The 21,108-nt window shown below is 47.4% G+C and overlaps 1 protein-coding gene across 1 annotated transcript; it reads right to left on the bottom strand.

The window, feature by feature from the left end:
• Positions 1 to 1,307: 1,307 nt before the first annotated feature.
• On the bottom strand, positions 1,308 to 15,826 carry FBXO39 (F-box protein 39). Its single transcript, XM_030222075.1, has 3 exons — positions 14,810 to 15,826; positions 11,672 to 11,848; positions 1,308 to 1,436 (listed from the first exon to the last, which is right to left on the bottom strand). Exons 1-3 carry the CDS (start codon positions 15,824 to 15,826, stop codon positions 1,308 to 1,310), a joined length of 1,323 nt encoding a protein of 440 aa, XP_030077935.1.
• Positions 15,827 to 21,108: the final 5,282 nt, after the last annotated feature.

Below are 21,108 nucleotides of genomic sequence, written 5' to 3'. Positions count from 1 at the left end.
GGCAATGGAGGGTTAAGTGACTTGCCCAGAGTCACAAGGAGCTGCAGTGGGAATTGAACTCAGTTCCCCAGGATCAAAGTCCACTGCACTAACCATTAGGAGAGTGCCGCTCCTGGAATGTGCCACCTGAGGCCCCTGCCTTAGGTGGCCTAATGGTAGGGCCACCCCTGGACAACAGTAAGGCTTCCAACTGGATCCAGATTCACAGAACAGGGTTGATCCTGTCCTGGGTTTACCCCATTACATGCAAATATTTCACCATTGCATTCCCTAACAAAAGCAAGACTACAAGTCCCAGCATGCACTGGGGTAAACCAAGGCCTTGATCATCCTTGTCCTGTGAATCTGAATCCAGTTGGTAGGCTTAGTCAACAGGTTCAGGGAACCAGAATACCTGAAATACCCACAAACAACAAAGGGTATAAAGGATGGTATGCCGCCAACCTCTTAATTTTAAGTCTTCTGTCTGTTATGACTTATGTCTCAGCCATGTGATAGGCAGCAGCGGATAACTTCGGGATATGTTACTATTCAAAAAGTCTTGTGTACATAAAAAAGATTATTCTGTAAATAATTTTCCTGAAGGGGGGGGGTGGGTGTGTGACACCGTAAATCAGTACATAAAATAATAACAATACAAGCAAGCATTCAAATGGTCTTCCCCCAAAATGACATGTTTCGCCTCCAGCATGGGCATCAGTCATGAGAACTTGTAAATTCTAATTACAATCTTTCAATACATAGTTATCATTTTGACACTGCAGCCTTTACTGCAGCCCCATCCACCCACTTCTCCCCCTTGTCATAGCTCTGCCCATATGGTGAGGTGAAGCAATAATGTTTTCATTATTACCCAAATACAGTTCGTTGCAGAGATTAAGAGACCTAGCCACTGTCGTTCAAGCAAAATTACTGGCCCAATGTAGTGTCCTGGCTCAAAGTTCCGAGCACAACCTGAAGACTCTCAGAAGGAAGCATGGATGCAGCCCACGTAAATCTGTGATATGTATTTACCTGCAGATGTAAAGAACATACTCCGTAGTAAAGGCATATTTACTTTCGTTTGATTCAGTACAGACAATCAAATTGCTACTTTGGGTTGCTAATGGAGGGGTTAAGGGATTTGGAGACTTGATTCAGTACAACTGCATAATTATTTGACACTCTAAATGATTCCGTATTCTCCACAGCTCTGAACACCGCAGTGTCTTACACTGATAAACACCCGTAGCCCATCAGATTAATTTCCATAAGGTACAACTTTATTAAGATCAAGGGATGATGTTTTTGTCTTCAAAGATAATACGTTACATCATTGGATAGGCAATGACAAAATAGTTCATCTTCGATTCTATCATGCCCCTGAACTTCCTGTAAATGTCTCTTAGCATTCTGTCTTCTTCGTTTGTCTCATATCTATTAGTGTATATCCGTATCTGCGCAGAAACAGAAAAAGCAGATCAGGAGGCGTTTGTAGAACAGAAAACAGCAAAGCCTATGGTAGAGAGAGAGTGACCCAGGTACTGAAAAGGAGGTCTGAAACCCAGAGAAATAATAAATGAACATTGCAGGAACTTCCCAAGAACAGAGATTTATGTAACCTTGAGTCCAGCTGAGGAGCAGACTGAACACCCATATTTCTATTGAGTATGTTATACAAACTCGTTAAAATGATTACATTTTTGCATAAGAAAGGACACAGATGAGAAGAGAGAGAGAAAGATTCCCATAGCTAACCCAAATCTTCCTCTTTTCTTGGAAAAAACAGATAAGTATATAAATCTAGTCATCTGCTTTGTTTCTCAGATAATAAATAGAAATAAAACAAAACATAGAAAAGAAAATAAGATGATACCTTTTTTTTATTGGACTAACTTAATACATTTTTTGATTAGCTTACGGAGGTAACCCTTCTTCTTCAGATCAGAAATAAACAAATGTTGATAAATATAAGTGACTAGAGTGTAACAAAGAGAGGGAACGAAGCACAAAACAAAGTCCAAACGAAAAAACAGCACAAAGGGCTTCATATTGTACTACATAAGGAGGAGTATATTTAGAGACAACTTTGCAAGTCAACAGATGCACCGAATTTGTCTGTATAAGCCTCCTTATTATTCGTGTGACCCCTGACGCAGGTGCGGTGGCACCGAAACACGGCCCGTGTCGGGTCTTCCTTCAATCAAATTTGGACTATTAAAGGTTTTAACATAAGCACCGTGTCCCTTGTGTTTTTAAAGGCCCTTTGTGCTGTTTTTTTGTTTGGATAAATATTAGTGAAACATCAAAAGCATTCCAATGACAGTTTCACAGAAAGAGGGTGGGGTGGGTAAGGTGAGAAACAGGGGGAGCTGGGTGGATGAGAGACAGGGAGAGATGGATGGTGCATAAGAGGGTGACAAAGCAGTATAATTCTGTGGTGGATGCTTGGAATGCCCTCCCGCAGAAGGTGGTGGAAAGGAAAACGGTAACGGAATTCAAACATGCGTGGGATAAACATAAAGGAATCCTCCTCAGAAGGAAGGGATCCCCAGAAGCTTAGCCAGTGGTGGGAGGCGGGGCTGGTGGTTGGGAGGTGGGGATAGTGCTGGGCAGACTTATACGGTCTGTGCCAGAGCCGGTGGTGGGTGGCGGGGTGGGTGGTTGGGAGGTGGGGATAGTGCTGGGCAGACTTATATGGTCTGAGCTGTGAAAAAGACAGGTACAAATCAAGGTAAGGTATACACAAAAAATGACACATGTGAGTTTATCTTGTTGGGCAGACTGGGTGGACCGTGCAGGTCTTTTTCTGCCGTCATCTACTATGTTACTATCCAGCTTATAATCAAAAGTAATCGCCGACTATTTCCCGACACAAATCGGGATATGGCCGGCGATTTCGCAAAAGCGGCGAAAAGCGTATAATCGAAAGCTACATTTGTGATAGCTTTGCCGCTTTCCCTTCGCCTCGCCGGCGAAAGTTCAAAGGGGCGTGTTGGCGGCAAAGCGAAGGTGGGACATGGGCAGGCTTGGGCGTGGCTACCAGATGGCCGGCTTTCGCGGATAATGGAAAAATAAAACCCGGCGATAAGCAGTATTTCGCCGGGTTTACTTGGTCCTTTTATTTTCACGACCAAGCCTCAAAAAGGTGCCCCAACTGACCAGATGACCACCGGAGGGAATGGGGGATGACCTCCCCTTACTCCCCTAGTGATCGCCAACCCCCTTCCACACTAAAATTATTAAAATACAAACCTTTTTTGCCAGCCTGTATGCCAGCCTCAAATGTCATACCCAGCACCCTGACAGCAGTATGTAGGTCCCTGGAACAGTTGTTGGTTGCAGTGGACTGCAGAAAGGCAGAGCCAGGCCCATCCCCCCCTACCTGTTCCATTTGTGGTGGGTAATGTTGAGCCCTCCCAAACCCCCCAAAACCCACTGTACCCACATGTAGGTGCCCCCCTTCAGCCCTTAGGGCTAGGGTAATGGTGCACACTTGTGGGCAGTGGGTTTTGGGGGGGATTTGGGGGACTCACCACACAAGGGAAGGGTGCTATGCACCTGGAAGCTAATTTGGTTGTTTATAAAAGATGTTTGAAGTGCCCCCTAAGGTGCCCGGTTGGTGTCCTGGCATGTGAGGGGGACCATTGCACTACAAATGCTGGCTCCTCCCATGGCCAAATGCCTTGGATTTCGCCGGGTTTGAGATCGCCGGCAGTTTTTTCCATTATCGCGGAAAAACAAAACTGGCGATCTCAAACCCGGCGAAATCCAAGGCATTTCGCCGGCCCACACCGTATTATCGAAAAAAAAGATGGCCGGCCATCTTTTTTGAAAATACGGTTCCGGCCAGCTGTTCCGCCGCCGCCAAAATAGATCGCCGGCGACCTATTTCGCCGGCGACGTTCGATTATTCCCCTCCATGTTACATGTTACTATGTTAGTTACATAATGGGCTAGAAAACCCAGATCTTTGTTAAGTCCTATCTGGTGGGTGTCAAAATATTTAATCCTCCTGACTTGAAAGGTCTTATGTTCCTGGATTGTCTTAAAGCTTCCTTTTAATATTCTTACCATAAAACCGTTGATACAGTGTTCTGGTATCATCTTATTTTCCTTTCTCTGTTTTCTTTTATTTCTATTTATTACCTTTAAAAGTGGACTAACACAGCTACCACTTCACTCTACTTGTTTCAAAGAGAAAGGGATAATCATTATGCTTTGTGACTTTGGCGAAAGCTTACTTTTCCATATTATTGACTATGGGATTTCTTTTACTGACTGAATTCTAGGTCTTCCATGTTTATCTGTGTATTTGATTGAGCTTATGTTGATTTGTTTGTCTAGTCTACAATAATTCTTCAGTAATATGGGTTGTTTGTAGGACCATGAGTGCTTTGTAGGTACAAATGATGTAGGTTAAAGTGATTGTTGAGATTTGAGAGCAAAACATAGTGCACTGTTTCCACTCCAGCAATGTCCTCATCCATACTTTTTAGTACTGCTAAAAGTGACAACATTTGCCAGAGGTGGTCCAACCATTAGCCAAGATCAGGCAGTCACCTAGGGGCCCTTTTACTAAGTTGCGTAGGTGCCTATACACGCCCAACATGCGCCAATTTGGAGTTACCGCCTGGCTACAGCATGGCTCTTCCGATAATTTCATTTTTGGCGCGCATCTGCTACGTGCGTCTGAAAAATATATATTTATTTTCTGATGCACGTCAAGTGGAACTTGATGCACGTAGGTCATTACCGCCTGGTTACTGCATGGGACCTTACTGCTAAGTCAATGGCTGGCAGTAAGGTCTCAGACCCAAAATGGACGCGCGCCAATGTTTATTTTGCCGCACGTCCGTTTTCGGCAAAAATTTTAAAAAGGCCTGTTTTACAGGCGTGCTGAAAAATGGATCTGCGTGCGCCCAAAACTCACGCTTACACTACCACAGGCCATTTTTCACCGGGCCTTAGTAAAAGGACCCCCTAGAGCAGCAGCCTTGAGGGGTGGCAGCAAAGAGCTGTCATAAGTAAAGCAATACTCTTCTTGATAGCCACGCAGACTCAAGAGAACCATCAGCCTGTACTTTCATGTGCAGGGAGAGTGGGCCATTCCAAAAGCCCATTTATCCATGTAAATGGCTTTTGGAAACTGCCCTCTTTAGGTATATACTAAATAAGGTCTAATATTTAAATGCACAATTTATTATTTATTAGGATTTATTTATGGCCTTTTGAAGGAATTCACTCAAGACGGTGTACAGTAAAAATAGATCAAACATGAGCAATAGGCAATTACAGCAGTAAAAATATTCAAATAACAATACAATTATGGCATAGTATACTACTTACAATGTCAACACAATACGTAACAGAACATTTTAATTGATAGTGAAGGGTATAAGCAAAGACAGAACATATAGATAGGTATGAGAGTAAGAAGAGTTAGAAAGTAAGGTGACTAATTTAAAGAAAGTTGCACGTGAGATAAGAGAGATGGTTAAATATTATCTCAGCTGTCTGATAATGCATTTTTACAGGATTGCTCTGGGAGGCACGGCTTTGAGTCGATCGTGAATGTTAAGTTTATTAAAAACTCAGGGGGTGCCTATGGACTGAGGGGGAAGCAAGGCTGAAGCATCACCTAGGTAGCCTACCCTGGGCATGCTGTACTGTTAGTCACATATATCAAGGGTAAGGGGAAGATACCTTGAAAAAATGTTTTCCATATCATCATGCTGATCAATCCATAGACTGGTGGGTTGTGTCCATCTACCAGCAGGTGGAGATTGAGAGCAATCCTTTTGCCTCCCTATATGTGGTCATGTGCTGCCGGAAACTCCTCAGTATGTTCTCTATCTCAGCAGGTGGTGGTCACACACAGCAGCAGCTCTGGCTAGGCCTCCAAGCCTAATTTTTAGGTTTTGTTGAGTGCCTGGGGTTGAGGGCTCTTCTTGAGCAAGTGCAAACCTGGTGGTGCCAGGTCCCTCCTTTTCTCCCCCCTCCCGCTGGCTCCGTTTAAAAAAAAAAAAAAAAATTTTGGACGTCCTTAAGGGCGTTTATTTCGACGTTTATTTAAACGTTTATTGCAGCTACTCACTGGGACACCAGGTCGTTACAGCTCGGAGCGGAAAGCAGGTAATTTTACCTTTTTGTAGCGGGCAGGGGGTTCCCCGATTGATCTCCACGTGGCTGATGGCATCGGAGGGCGAGGGCGCAAAGAATCGCTTCCCATGGACCGCGTGTGCGCGTCCAGCGGGGATGCGGGGGTTTTAAAGTCTGATTCGCCCTTGTTGGGTGTCAGTTTGGAGGCCGGTCAGTGTCCCGGTTCTTCCTCCGGTGCGGCGGTTTTTCCCGCCATAAACGCCCATCCCCCGCTGCTCGCCTCCGCCATCTTGGCCGGCCACGCTGCTCGGACGGCTTCTTCTTGGGCCGCCCTTGAGGTGGGAGACGTTAATGCCATGGCCGCCCTTCATTTGGGCGACGGCAGAAAAGCGGCTAAAGTTAAGCGCCGTTCTTCCCACGCGGCTCCTTCGCGGAGTGTCACGCTGGACGCCATCTTGGATGCGCAGCATGTTTCTCCCCCGCTCTTGCGAGCGCCGGTTGAGGGTGCGTCTAGGGCTGTGGCCCAGGCTGCTGAAGTGCACAGTCTGGGGGGTTTCTCCCCCGAGTTTATTTTGCTGCTGCATCAGGCCTTCCTTATGCAAAACGCTGCCCCTGCTCCCTTGTCCGATAAAGGGATTGAGGCCCCCGGAAGTAAACGCCTTCGGGTGGATTTCCAGGCCTTAGAGGACTCTGTCTCCTCTGATGTAGATGAGGGCAGCGTATCTGAGTTCTCCCAACGGTCCTTTGGTGATTCCTTGGAGGAGACGGATTCCCGCTCGGATGGAGCGGATGACCCCTCTGCAGCACGGATCTTTCGCTCAGAGGACTTGCCCAACCTGTTAATGCAGGCCATGAGCATTTTGAAGATTTCCTCTCCAGAGGACGTCTCTCCCTCAGCCCCTGTTGGCTCCGCCATTATGCTGGGGACGAAGCGCCCGCCTAGAACCTTCCACGTGCATGATGCCATGCGCACTTTGATTTTGGCTCAATGGGATGTCCCGGAAGCGAGCCTCAAAGTGGCTAGGGCTATGTCCCGCCTCTATCCTTTGCCTGAAAGTGAACGGGACACCTTTCTTTGGCCTACCGTGGATTCTTTAATCACTGCGGTGACTAAGAAAACGGCATTGCCGGTGGAAGGTGGCACGGCCCTAAAGGACGCCCAAGACAGAAGATTGGAGGCGGCCTTAAGGTCGTCCTTCGAGGCGGCTGCTTTAAGTTGGCAGGCCTCAGTTTGTGGCTCCTATGTGGCCAGGGCGTGCCTGACGATTGTGCAGCGGGCTTCCCCCTCGGATCCTTCCTTGAGGGCTGACTGGCCGGCCCTGGAATCGGGCCTGGCTTATTTGGCAGACTTACTGTATGATGTCTTGAGAGCCTCGGCTAAAGGTATGGCTCAGACAGTCTCTGCGCGGCGGTGGCTTTGGCTGCAGCATTGGTCTGCTGACCACGCATCTAAGTCCCGCCTGGCTAAGTTGCCTTTTAAAGGCAAGCTGCTCTTTGGGGTCGAGCTGGACAAAATTGTGACCGATCTCGGCACGTCTAAGGGCAAGAGGTTACCAGAGGTCAGGGCTCGGGCCAGTGGTGCTCGCCCTGGTAACTCCAGAGGACGGTTTCAGGAAGCCCGTCGGTACCGCCCGGGCAAGTCGGGCTCCTCTGCCCCCTCTTCCTTCAAAAGGAACTTCTCCCCCAAGCAGCATTCCTTTCGCAGAGACCGCCGTCCCGGAGGTGCGCCCTCCGGTCCTCCCCCAGTGCAGATTGGAGGACGCCTGTCCTCGTTTCTGAGCGAGTGGACCAGGGTAACTTCAGACGCTTGGGTTCTGGAAGTCATCAGAGACGGCTACAAGCTAGAGTTCTGCCGACCCTTAAGAGACGGGTTTGTGCTCTCTCCCTGCAAGTCTCCGGTCAAAGCTGTGGCAGTGCAGCAGACCTTGGACAACCTGATACGCCTGGGTGCGGTCGTTCCGGTGCCAGAAAATCAGATTGGCAAGGGACGTTACTCCATTTACTTTGTGGTACCAAAGAAAGGAGGTTCTGTCCGGCCTATCCTCGACCTCAAAGGGGTCAATCGGGCCTTGAAAGTGCGGCACTTTCGCATGGAGACTCTCCGCTCTGTTATAGCGGCAGTGAAGGCAGGGGAGTTCTTGGCTTCCTTGGACATCAAGGAAGCGTACCTGCATATTCCCATCTGGCCTCCTCATCAACGCTTTCTGCGTTTTGCAGTCCTGGGCCGACACTTCCAGTTCAGAGCCTTTCGGGTTGGCTACTGCTCCGCGGACCTTCTCCAAAGTAATGGTGGTCATCGCGGCCTTCCTGCGAAAGGAAGGAGTACAAGTCCATCCTTATCTGGACGACTGGTTGATCCGAGCCCCCTCTTATGCAGAGTGCGGCAAAGCTGTGGACCGGGTGATTGCTCTTTTGAGCTCCCTGGGGTGGATCATCAACTGGGAGAAGAGCCAGCTGCGCCCGACTCAGTCCCCTGGAGTATCTGGGAGTTCGATTCGACACCCAAGTGGGCAGAGTGTTCCTGCCAGACAATCGGATTGTCAAACTTCAGGCTCAGGTGGACCAGTTCCTAGTAGCCTCTCCTCTTCAGGCTTGGGACTATGTGCAGCTGTTGGGCTCTATGACGGCCACGATGGAAGTAGTGCCCTGGGCCAGGGCTCATATGAGACCACTACAACACTCTCTGCTGCAGCGCTGGACTCCGGTGTCGGAGGATTATGCTGTGCGCCTTCCCTTGGACCCAGCAGTGCGCAAGGCGCTGAGCTGGTGGCTGCAGACAGACAAGTTGTCTGCAGGAATGCCTCTTGTGACCCCGGAGTGGATTGTCGTCATGACGGACGCCTCATTGTCGGGCTGGGGAGCCCACTGCTTGGGAAGGACAGCGCAGGGGCTCTGGTCTCCTGCAGAGGCAAAGTGGTCTATCAACCTCCTGGAACTCAGAGCCATTCGGTTGGCGCTTTTGGAGTTCATCCCGGTACTGGCGTTGAAGCCAGTACGGGTCCTGTCGGACAATGCCACGGCTGTGGCCTATGTCAACCGCCAGGGAGGTATCAAGAGCGCCCCTCTAGCCAAGGAGGCCATGAATCTATGCCAGTGGGCGGAAGCGAACCTGGAACAGCTGTCAGCGGCCCACATTGCCGGAGTCATGTATGTCAAGGCGGACTTTCTCAGTCGCCATACCTTGGATCCCGGAGAGTGGCAGCTATCTGCTCAGGCGTTCTTGGACATTACGAAGCGCTGGGGCCAGCCGAGCCTAGATCTGATGGCGTCATCGGCCAATTGCCAAGTGCCGCGCTTTTTCAGCAGAGGACGGGACCCTCGATCCCTGGGAGTAGATGCTCTTCTCCAACAGTGGCCGACACAGGAGCTTCTCTATGTGTTCCCGCCCTGGCCCATGTTGGGCAGGGTGCTAGACCGGGTGGCAAAGCATCCGGGCCGGATAATCCTGGTGGGTCCGGACTGGCCCAGACGTCCCTGGTATGCGGACTTGATCAGGCTCTCAGTGGACGATCCTCTGCGGCTGCCAGTGGAGCAGGGCCTGTTGCATCAGGGTCCCGTGGTGATGGAGGATCCCTCCCCCTTTGGTCTTACGGCCTGGCTATTGAGCGGCAGCGTCTGAGAAAGAAGGGCTTCTCAGACAAGGTCATCGCCACTATGCTGAGAGCGAGGAAGCGCTCTACTTCTACTGCTTATGCCAGGGTTTGGCGTACCTTTGCAGCGTGGTGTGAAGCAGGCTCACTTTCTCCCTTCACTGCTCCAATTTCTTCAGTGTTGGCATTCCTGCAAGAAGGTCTGGAGAAAGGCCTGTCGCTCAGTTCCCTTAAAGTCCAGGTAGCGGCTCTGGCTTGCTTCAGGGGCCGCCTGAAGGGTGCTTCCCTGGCTTCGCAGCCAGATGTGGTGCGCTTTCTCAAGGGAGTTAATCACCTGCGCCCTCCTCTGCACTCAGTGGTGCCTGCGTGGAATCTCAACCTGGTGCTAAGAGCCTTGCAGAAGCCGCCTTTTGAACCCTTGTCAAGGGCATCTCTGAAAGACCTGACGTTGAAAGCAGTCTTTTTGGTGGCTATCACTTCAGCCAGAAGAGTTTCCGAGCTCCAGGCACTCTCATGTCGAGAGCCCTTTCTGCAGTTCACTGAGGCAGGAGTGTCTATTCGCACAGTGCCTTCCTTCCTGCCCAAGATTGTTTCTCGCTTCCATGTGAATCAGCAGCTCTGTCTCCCTTCCTTTCGTAGGGAGGACTACCCAGAGGAATACTCTGCTCTCAAATATCTGGATGTGAGACGAGTCATCATCAGATACTTGGAAGTGACCAATGATTTCCGGAATCGGATCATCTGTTTGTCCTGTTTGCAGGTCCTCGTAAGGGTCTGCAGGCTGCTAAGCCTACAGTGGCAAGATGGGTCAAGGAAGCCATTGCAGCGGCTTATGTGGCCGCAAGGAAGGTGCCGCCTATCCAGCTGAAGGCTCACTCCACTAGAGCTCAGGCGGCCTCGATGGCAGAGGCCGGGTCCGTCTCCTTGGAAGAGATTTGCAAGGCGGCAACTTGGGCATCGGCCCATACCTTCTCCAGGCATTACCGCTTGACTGTGGCTGCTCGGGCGGAGGCCCGGTTTGGAGCTTCAGTGTTGCGGTCAGGGATTTCAATGTCCCGCCCTGGGTGAGTACTGCTTCGGTACATCCCACCAGTCTATGGATTGATCAGCATGATGATATGGAAGGTAAAATTATGTATCATACCTGATAATTTTCTTTCCATTAATCATAGCTGATCAATCCATAGCCCCTCCCAGATATCTGTATTGTTTATATTCTGGTTGCATTTCAGGTTCAAGTTTAGTCTTCAGTTCCTGTTCAGGAGGACTTTGTGTTCAAGTTTTTCAATGGATTCTTCAAGAGTTGAGACGAATTTGTGTTACAGTGAGCTGCTGCATTCCTCTCCCCTCCGTTTTACGGGGCTGGATTGAGACTTAAATTCTGCCGGCGCTCCCTCCCGCTTCGTGCGGCAGTAGGGCAGCTTTGTACCCCTCCCGCTTCGGCGGTGTTAGGGTCAGTCAGCTCCTCCCGCGGTTGCGGTTGCAGGATAAGCCAGATCCCCCCGCATCGGCGGGTGTGGTGTCCCTCCCCCGCTCCGCGGGGATGAGCTGGACGGATTCCCCTCCCCCACTTTTGTGGGGATGAGCTGGGTTAATTCCCCTCCCCCGTTTCGGCGGTGGTGAGCTGGGCAGAGTGTCCCTTTGCGGGTGTAATTCTCTAAGTGCTGAGTCCTGCGGATGGAGCTTGGATATCGACATACTGAGGAGTTTCCGGCAGCACATGACCACATATAGGGAGGCAAAAGGATTGCTCTCTATCTCCACCTGCTGGTAGATGGACACAACCCACCAGTCTATGGATTGATCAGCTATGATTAATGGAAAGAAAATTATCAGGTATGATACATAATTTTACCTTAAAGCAGACCAGCACATTTGCACTTGCATAAAATCTTTTGAAAGTTTTCCTCAGGAAGTAACAGTCTGGGCTCTGATGTTAGCAAATTGTGATCCTAACAACAACAAGCACAAATTGAAGAATCCCAGTCACAACCTCTTACCTTCAATGTATGCAAGTAACACTTGCCGTCTTCCTGATATTGAAGTATTTTCTCAACAAAGCGGACATCAAGGAAAGCCCAGATTTTAAGGTAACGCAGTCTTTCACAGTTTAGCAGCAGACGCAGTAGCTCCTCATCCAGAATCTCATGGCTGTTGTTGAATTCCAAAGTTAACCTCTTAAAAAAAGAAAGAGAATTAAGAAAAGGAATTTCTGTTGTGTTGCATATTCCACCGTCACACATGGTGGAAAGACTTGGAAAGAGGAAAACATCTGAACCTGATCTGGAGAATGGAGTAGTTTGATTGTGTGGAAAAAAAAAGTGCCTCTGAGATGCTTCTGAAACTTAAGTGATGGTAAAGTTTGATGTAACAATTAAAAAAAAAAGTATATACAATACACATGAATCAAATATATTTTCTAGCTTGGTCTTCTGATTTAGGGCCTGCTTACTTGCTTGTCATCTCTCTTGCTAGCTCTGCTCTGCTGCACAGGTCCTTCTTCCTGCCACATCCAAACAGGAAGTACTTTACACAGGAGGCGCAGGGTTGCCAGGTGGAAAATTTTTTTCCCACCCAATCCAGCCTAAAAACAGCCCAAAACCCGCCCAAACTCAAACCCCGCCCCTGACACCCCCACCCCCGCATCATCAACCCCGCCTCCCCCGTCACCGGCCCCGCCTCCCCCATCATCAGCCCCGCCCAGAACGTCACTAATCCCGCCCAAAACGTCACTAACCCCGCCCCCCGCGGCCGAAAAAAACGCCCGAAAAACCGCGGAAAAGAAAAAAAAGAAGCCCAAAAAACCGCGACCCACCGTGGGTAAAAATTTCCCGCGGCGGGTCGCAGAAAACCGCCCAATTGGGCGGTAAAACCGCCCACCTGGCAACACTGAGGAGGCGGGACACGGCAGGAAGAAGGACCTGTGACCGACAGAGCAGAGTTAACGTGATAACTCTGCGGCACACAGGAGCAGGAGAGCCATGATAGTGCCGGGTGGGCGCCAGGCCCCCCTTGGAAGCTGGACCTGGGGAATTTTGCCCCCTGCCCTCCTCTCAACAGCCCTGGGAGGCAGTATAGTATCCCCCAAATTCTCTATATGGCTGTATGACCAAATTATATGCACAACTTAATTGATTAACAAGCTAATCAGTGCCGATAACTGGTACTTAATAACCAATTAGCAGCACTAATTGGCTTTAATTAGAATTAAAGTGCACAACTATCTAGGCATATTCTATAATGCGGAGCATGTAAATTCTAATGCGCACAGTGAAAAAGGGGGCATGGCCATGGGCGTGGAATGGGCGAGTTGTGAGCATTTCAAAAACTATGCACCCTGTTATAGAATACACCCGATCTGTGCCTAACTTAGGTGCAGGTATTTAGGCCTGGTTTTAGGTGGCCTAAATGGGTGCACCTAAATTTTAGTCGCAAGAATGGCACGTGAGTGTATTCTATAAACTACGCATAACTTTAGGCGTAATTTATAGAATCACACTAACCGCGTGGTTTTACAGTGCCGACTTTTAAGGCACCATTTATAGAATAAGTATAACATGCTAACTGGCAAATGCATTCATGCCCACTCTCTGCCCATGCCACGCCCCCTCAGAGAAAAATTAGAAATACAATAACGCAGTAACAAACAAACTACAGCACAACCCCTTAATGTGTTTGTATGGTAGCCTGTTACCACATGCTAACTGTGCATTTACCCCCTAATTCTATAAAAGTTGCCAAAAATTGTGCGCACAAATTTGGGCGCATCCCCAATTTAATTGAATGAGCTAATTAGCGCCAATAATTGGCTTTTTAACAAGCAATTATTAGCACTAATTAGATTTAATTGGCATGTAGGCACAGGATCCATGCCTAAAATTTACAAGCGATTTGAAAAAAGGGGCATGGAAATAAGAGCATAAGAGTAGTCATACTGGGTCAGATCAATGGTCTATCTAGCCCGGTATCCTGTTTTTAACAATGGTCAATCTAGGTCACAAGTACCTGGCAGAAATGTGGGAGGGGCATGGGCATAACGGGGGTGTTCCTAAAATTAACGCACGTTGTTATAGAATAATGGGGATATGCGTCTAGCTTAGGCATGTACATTTGCACCACGTTTCAGTTGGTGCAAATGGCCTGTGCCTAAAGATAGGCACAATTCCCATGTGTAAGCACTAGTCTATAAACTGTGCCTAACTTTAAGCACAGCTTATATAATAGCGCTTTTTTGGCGCTGAATTTTTTTGGCACCATATATAGAATCTAGCCCTAAGTGCTTAATGCACTTTAATAAAAGGGCCCCTAAATTAGCAATTTATAAATATCTAAGAATAGAGTGGCAGAGTAGCCTAGTGGTTCGTGCAGTGGACTTTGATCCTGGGGATCTGAGTTTGATTCCCACTGCAGCTCCTTGTGACTCTGGGCAAGTCACTTAACCCTCCATTGCCCCTGCAGGACGTCAGACTCACAGAAACAGAAGCCTGCGCAGCCGTGTTGCTGATCTGCAAGGGCAGGCTTCTACATGGAATGTTGCTAGTAGAGGAGTAGCCTAGTGGTTAGTGCAGTGGACTTTGATCCTGGGGAACTGAGTTCAATTCCCACTGCAGCTCCTTGTGACTCTGGGCAAGTCATTTAACCTTCCATTGTCCCAGGTACAAATAAGTACCTGTATATACTATGTAAACCACTTTGAATGTAGGTGCAAAAACCACAGAAAGACAGTACATCAAGTCCCATTTCCCTATCCCTTGATCCTCAGTCTTCTGGTCTATAGTGTCACTAGAACCATAGGAGTCAACTTTTCAAAATTATTGGGGGTGCTAAGCCCAGTGGAAATAACCCTTCCTTGGACACATACAAGGAATTTTCTCAATATTGGGGGTGCTCAAGCAGAGTCGGCTCCTGTGACTAAAACTCAGTTTAGTAGTTCACATTTTTCCAGCAGCATCAAAACATCACACTCCAGATATGTTTCTCAGGACACTGAATTGCCTTATTTACTAGGCATTTTTCCCATAGACAAAATGGGAGACAATCTTTAGTAAATTAGGTCCCTTTGTTTCCAAACTATTTGTATTTGGCTATTAGTTTTCCTTTATTTCCTAGATTGTAGAATAAACAATATTCCAGCATACCTGCAGAGTTTGCTTGTAGTATGGAAGCAGATCACTTAGGGTTGGTCTCAATGACCAGTCAGGGTCACTGAAATAGCAGCTTCGTAGGCTAATATTTCTTACTGGAATCTCAGGCAGTAGTATCCTTGACAAATGATCAAATTTCATGACCCTCTCAAAGTAGAAATTTACCTTCAGATTATTGACCTGCTTGGCTAAGTTTGACCAGGACATCCCCCAGACCACTTGCCCATGAGGATCATGGATATGGCATTTGATGTTTATTGTACCCAGCGAATCAGAGCAGTTGTCACACAATACTTGCAGTAAGTCATCAGAAATGCAATTGTAATTTAGGGTAAGAACATGGAGACTGTGAAAGGTGGCCAAAGTTTGGGTAAAGAGTGGATTACTGTAGACGGCCAGATGCTGGCTAAAGAAGTCCTCAATATTGAGTTCTGAGATGTAAGTCACATTTCTTAGGTAACTAAGAGAACTCAGAACACCACAACCTTGCTCTAATGTCAACCTTGCTCCCTTAAGATTGAGGTAGTCTAAGTGCTTGCTTATTCTTTTGAGGAAAAAACTTAAGCTCTTGATAAATGAATTCCGAATAGTAGTTCTCCATATTAAACGTTCTAGTTCTAGATGTTGAATAGTAAGGGATTTTAAGCGGTTATTGCTTTTGCCCAGGCGTGAGAGAAGACCTCGCATGGTTAGCTGAAATTTTCTGGTCAAGACAGCATTATAGGGATTCAGAAATTTTATCTCCAGATGCTCTAAATACTTTCCAAACCTTTTGACATGCCAAACAGCAGCTTCAAAGTCAAAGGCATTGGATCTTGAGGGCCTCCCACTGAAGGTAATTGTCCTAGTTTGCCAAAGAGCTGCTGAATACATGGCCAGATTCCAGCTTTTACAGACTTGAGCAGCATTGGATTTGTCCCGATCACCAAGATACAAGAACAAGTGGCTCAAACACACAGTAGGTAGAGTGGCCCAACAGCTTTGGTCAGACAGAGGTTCATTATTATCCATGAATACCAACTTTTCTTCAGAACAGCGATAATGAATGTTGACAGGCAAACCATGAGAAGAATGGTGCTTGGTTGACTGCAGAAATTAAATACTGTCTATGCTGTTTAGCTAAGATTATGTGTAAACATGGGTATTCTTCCAAACCAAGGCTAGCTTTAGAGTTTGATAGATCAAATATTTGGTAAGTCAATTTTGTAGGGTAGGTATCCATAAGATTCAACAAATTCCAAAGTCTTCCATCATAGATGGTATTCCTAAATCAAGAGAAAAGTATGCATTCAAACAAATATCAAGAAACTCAATGGTTAATTATATGTACCTAGTGATTACAATATACGTAGCATCTGTGAAAAATGGGACCTTTTTGCAAATATCCAAAAGACAGCCTACTGTAGCAGAAACCTCTTACTGAAATTCGAGACATTTCTGAGTACTTTATTTTTCAACAGGATGAAGCTCCAGCGCATCAAGGGGCCCTTTTTCTAAGGTGTGGTAGGCCTAATGTAGGCCTACTGCGTGCTAAAACGGCACTACCATGGGTCATGCTTAGGTATCCCATGGTAGTTTCCCATTCAGCACAGACTAATCCACTGGAAAATAATTTCCAGCATGGGAGGTGGGCCCATGGGTGGAAAGTAGTCGTCCTTGCACTAATCGGGTAGCATGGGCACATTGCCATGCACTACCCGATTAGTGTGGGAGTAGTGCAGGAGTCCTTACCACCTCCTAAATAGGTGGTGGTAAGGGGTCCTGTGGTAATGGCCACACACTAATGGGGAAATAAGCATGTGGCCATTACAAAAAAATATGGCAAGGCGGCCATTTTACCGCTGCACTAAAAGTTGCTGCAGCATGTGGAAAACCCATGTGCTGACACCAGTGCAGACCACTTTTTATCACGGTTTGGTAAAAGGACCCTCAAGCTCGCAAAACAATTGAGCTCTTAATTAATGAAACCTCAGAACTCATTGAGCCAATAGCTCAGTGGGGTTGAAGACTTTGTGAATGTGTCAAGGTTGGAGGACACTTTGAACACAAATTATGAATGAACTAATTTCAAGGGACTTACTAAATGTTTAAACAATTGAAAATTATTTTGAAACTATGTAAGGGGTCCCATTTTTTTCTGGATACCATATGTACATAAGATCATGTGGAGGGGCATAATCGAACGGGGCGCCCAAGTTTTCCTGGGGCTGTCCTCGCAGGACGGCTCCGTGAAGGGGTGAGGAAACCCGTATTATCGAAACAAGATGGGCGACCATCTTTTGTTTCGATAATAAGGTCGGGGACGCCCAGATCTCAACATTTAGGTCGACCTTAGAGATGGTTGTCCTTAGAGATGGTTGTCTCTGGTTTTCGGCGATAATGGAAACTGAGGACTCCCATCTCAAAAACAACCAAATCCAAGCCATTTGGTCGTGGGAGGAGCCAGCATTTGTAGTGCACTGGTCCCTCTGACATGCCAGGACACCAACCGGGCACCCTAGGGGGCACTGCAGTGGACTTCAGAAATTGCTCCCAGGTGCATAGCTCCCTTACCTTCGGTACTGAGCCCCCCAACCCCCCCCCCCCCCACAACTGTACACCACTACCATAGCCCTAAGGGGTGAAGGGGGCACCTACATGTGGGTACAGTGGGTTTCTGGTGGGTTTTGAAGGGCTCACATTTACCACCACAAGTGTAACAGGTGGGGGGGATGGGCCTGGGTCCGCCTGTCTGAAGTGCACTGCAGTACCCACGAAAACTGCTCCAGGGACCTGCATACTGCTGTGATGGAGCTGGGTATGACATTTGAGGCTGACATAGAGGCTGGCAAAAAAATTGTTTTAAGTTTTCTTTAGGGTGGGTGGGGGTTGGTGACCACTGGGGGAGGTCAACCCCGATTCCCTCTGGTGGTCATCTGCTCAGTTCGGGCACCTTTTTGAGGCTTGGTCGCAAGAAAAAATGGACCAAGTAAAGTCGGCCAAACGCTTGTCAGAGACGCCCTTCTTTTTTCCATTATCAGCTGAGGATGCCCATCTCTTAAGCATGCCCCGGTCCCGCCTTTGCTATGCTTTCGACATGCCCCCGGGAACTTTGGTCGTCCCCATATCGGAAAGCAGTTGAGGATGTCCAAAATAGGCTTTCGATTATGTTGATTTGGGCGACCTTGGGAGAAGGACGCCCATCTCCCGATTTGTGTCGGAAGATGGGCGCCCTTCTCTTTCGAAAATGTGCCTCATTAACCAATCATACTCCTATTTTCATCCATTGGTATCTATACAATATTATGATATGATCTTTGTTATAGAATGGCTATGACTTTACTGCAATCTGGTTGGTCTTTTGAGCAGTTTTATTTAAGCATTAATTTTCAATAGATCACTATCTGGAGGCTATCTGTATGGGATTCTTACATTTATCATTTTTAAACAAAAAGTTCAGTGGAGGAGTAGCCTAGTGGTTAGTGTAGTGGACTTTGATCCTGGGGAACTGGGCTCAGTGCCCGCTGCAGTTCCTGTGACTCTGGGCAAATTACTTAACCCTCCATTGCCCCAGGTACAAATAAGTACCTGTATATATACTTAAACTATGTAAACTCCTTTGAATGTAGTTGCAGAAACCACAGAAAGGCAGTATATCAAGACCCATTCCCATTCCCCATATAACACTCAGAGTAATTAAGGAAGTGGGACAAGGTGTTTCCTAGAATTTAATGCCCTGTGCCCTGGCCCATCCTTTCCAGAATACTAAAATGAACATTCTAAATCCGTGATCACTGTATCTACCTAAGTCTCCATTAGCAGAATGGGGATAATTATGTAAAAAGGGTGCTAATATTTATGTGGCAAATATGTGTGTAAATGACCAGAATACCAGCATATATGTGCACACATGCCCATAAATGCCAAAATTCCGATGATGCGCTATTCTGTAAATACATACAATCTTCTATAGCATGTATTTTACAGGTGGGCTTACATGTATGTGGAGTCTAAGCAGAGCACACACTTGCATAAATAACTTGTAAAATACTATAAGTAATGCGCATATCTCCCAAATCTAGATGCGAGCATTTATACCAGCCTATACACTTACCCCTCCCCCTCACAATATTCAGGAACAGCTCCTGGCCGGTTAAGTAGCCAAAAGCTGGTTAAGCACTAATAGTCAGTGAAAGATAGCTGGCTATCTCAACTGAATATCACAGCTTAGCGGCTAGCACGACATAGCCGGTCAGCCAGCGAATATTGGTGCTAAGTGACTAAGTTTAGTGGCCAGGTAGGCCCGCGTAAATAGCAGGCCTATCTTTGCCCACTATAACTTCGCCGGTCAGCCGATGAACGCCGGCTTAACCAGCTATGTGCAGAGTGTCCTAATAAACCCTGGAAATTCGATGCCGGTCGCTGGATACAGCCTGGCATTGAATTTCTGGGTTCGCCGCCGACCGCGGGAGGAAGCTTAGCTAACTCCCGCGGTCTGAATATCGGCCCCCATACACATGTACAGTATATACCCAGTTATGCTAGTATTCTACAAAGGAACGTAGCTGCTTCCTTTCCTTTATAGAATAGGTTCCACATAGGTGCCCTCTAGGCATTTCATTATAGAATTGCCCTCAATGGGCATTCATTAGTGTCTGGGAAGAATAAATTCAGGAATCCTCCTTTTCAGAAGGAATCAGGAACTTTGAAACCTATATCCTAAAATCTTATAAATGAGTTTCATTTTTTTTTTTTAAAAAAGCCCTACATTTTCTTTTCTAAAATTAGACTTTTTTTTGGTCTACTGATTTCCATCTGCCCCCTGTATGTTGCCAGCTCAATCTGAATGGTCTTGTATTGCGCTGTAGTGCATTAAGCCTTCATATGCTACTGCTAGGGTAGTTTGTCCCATATTTTACAACCCCCCTTCCCATCACTTAGCCTAGTCATTGCAATGACAGTTCTTGACCAAGGGCCACAGACTACAGCTCCTATGTGTGATACGGCTGAGAATCCCTTCATCCTACACTGGACTTTGAATTCTGCCTTTACCTGAGCCCATAGTGGGTGGACCCAAAATTTCATCTCCATCTCTGCTCTCCTACCCCCCCCCCCCCCCAGCGCCCCTCAAAATTAAAACTGGAAAAACCAGAGCTGGCATGCTCTGCCTCCCCTGCACATGCATAAAAACTGAGCGTGCATGAGGCTGGCAGCTGCGGCAGTGGTGGCTCAGCCATACTGCCGCTGACTGCCCAGTTTGCAAGTTTTCCAGTTGGGAGCAGTTTTTCAGCTGGAGGGATTTGGGATCCCCACCAGCCACATTAAGGGGCACCAATTTAAGGGATCATCTCCCGCACTCCTGTTGGGAAGCCAAGATCTCCCGCTGAGTATCTTTCCCTTCTAGAGACAGCGGGACCAGTCTCACGATGAGCAGGAGATGACATTTTATTAAGGTATCTACTACTGCCACTAGAAAAGGAAGTGACAGCTGGTGCTGTGGGCTGCCATTGATGTCTGCCAGGAATGGAGCTGTGGGTAGGGTTGGGTATGCGTGTGCCCTAAACCTCTCACTAAAAAAGTTGGCCCCTTGGAAGCTCTGCTAGAAGTACCTTCCCTTCACAGTTTTGGGACAGCATTATTGGTTCTATGGTCTAGCAATGGCTCCTCGCACCTTTTCCAAAGTTATGGTGGTGGTGGTAGTGGCTGTGGCCCTTTGGATGGAGGGAATCTTGGTCCACCCTTATTTGGATGATTGGTTGATTCAAGCAAAGTTCTTTCAGGAGAGTACCACAACCCTGGCCAGAGTGGTGCAGTTCTACAATTGCTGGGCTGAGTGATCAATAAGAGTCACCCGAGTCCTACGGAAGCCTGGAGTACATGGGAATGTGCTTCAGCACTCAACTCAACAGAGTGTTTCTCCCAGCTGAATGGATAAAGAAGTTGCAAACGTCTTCCTTGCAGTGGTCCAGAGGAAGGCGAAAAAATGGTATGGGCATGCACAAAAAGACATATGAGAAGAGACTAGAAGACCTGAATATGTATACCCTAGAGGAGAGGAGGAAGAGGGGAGATATGATACAGATGTTTAGATACTTGAAAGACATTAATAGAGAAACAAATAGTTTCCAGAGAAGGGAAAACAGTAAAACTAGAGGACATGAATTGAAGTTATGGGGTGGTAGACTAAGGAGTAATGTCAGGAAATTTTTTTTCACGAAGAGGGTGGTTGATGCCTGGAATACCCTCCCAAGGGAGGTAGTGGAGAAAAAAACGTTGATGGAATTCAAAAAGGCATGGGATGAACACAGAGGATC

This window comes from Microcaecilia unicolor, chromosome 13 (assembly GCF_901765095.1).
Source record: "Microcaecilia unicolor chromosome 13, aMicUni1.1, whole genome shotgun sequence".
In the NCBI taxonomy this organism is placed as follows: Eukaryota; Metazoa; Chordata; class Amphibia; order Gymnophiona; family Siphonopidae; genus Microcaecilia; species Microcaecilia unicolor.
This window is presented reverse-complemented; position numbering and strand designations above follow the sequence as displayed.

Bases quoted from the DNA above. Each gene is read 5' to 3' on its own strand.
- FBXO39 (XM_030222075.1), bottom strand. From the start codon at position 15,826: ATGGATAATAATGAACCTCTGTCTGACCAAAGCTGTTGGGCCACTCTA. The intron at 11,849-14,809 runs GTATGCTGGAAT...TCTTTTTTTAAG, and splicing joins ACTACAAGCAAACTCTGCAG to AGGTTAACTTTGGAATTCAA. The intron at 1,437-11,671 runs GTAAGAGGTTGT...GTTTCTGCGCAG, and splicing joins GTTACTTGCATACATTGAAG to ATACGGATATACACTAATAG.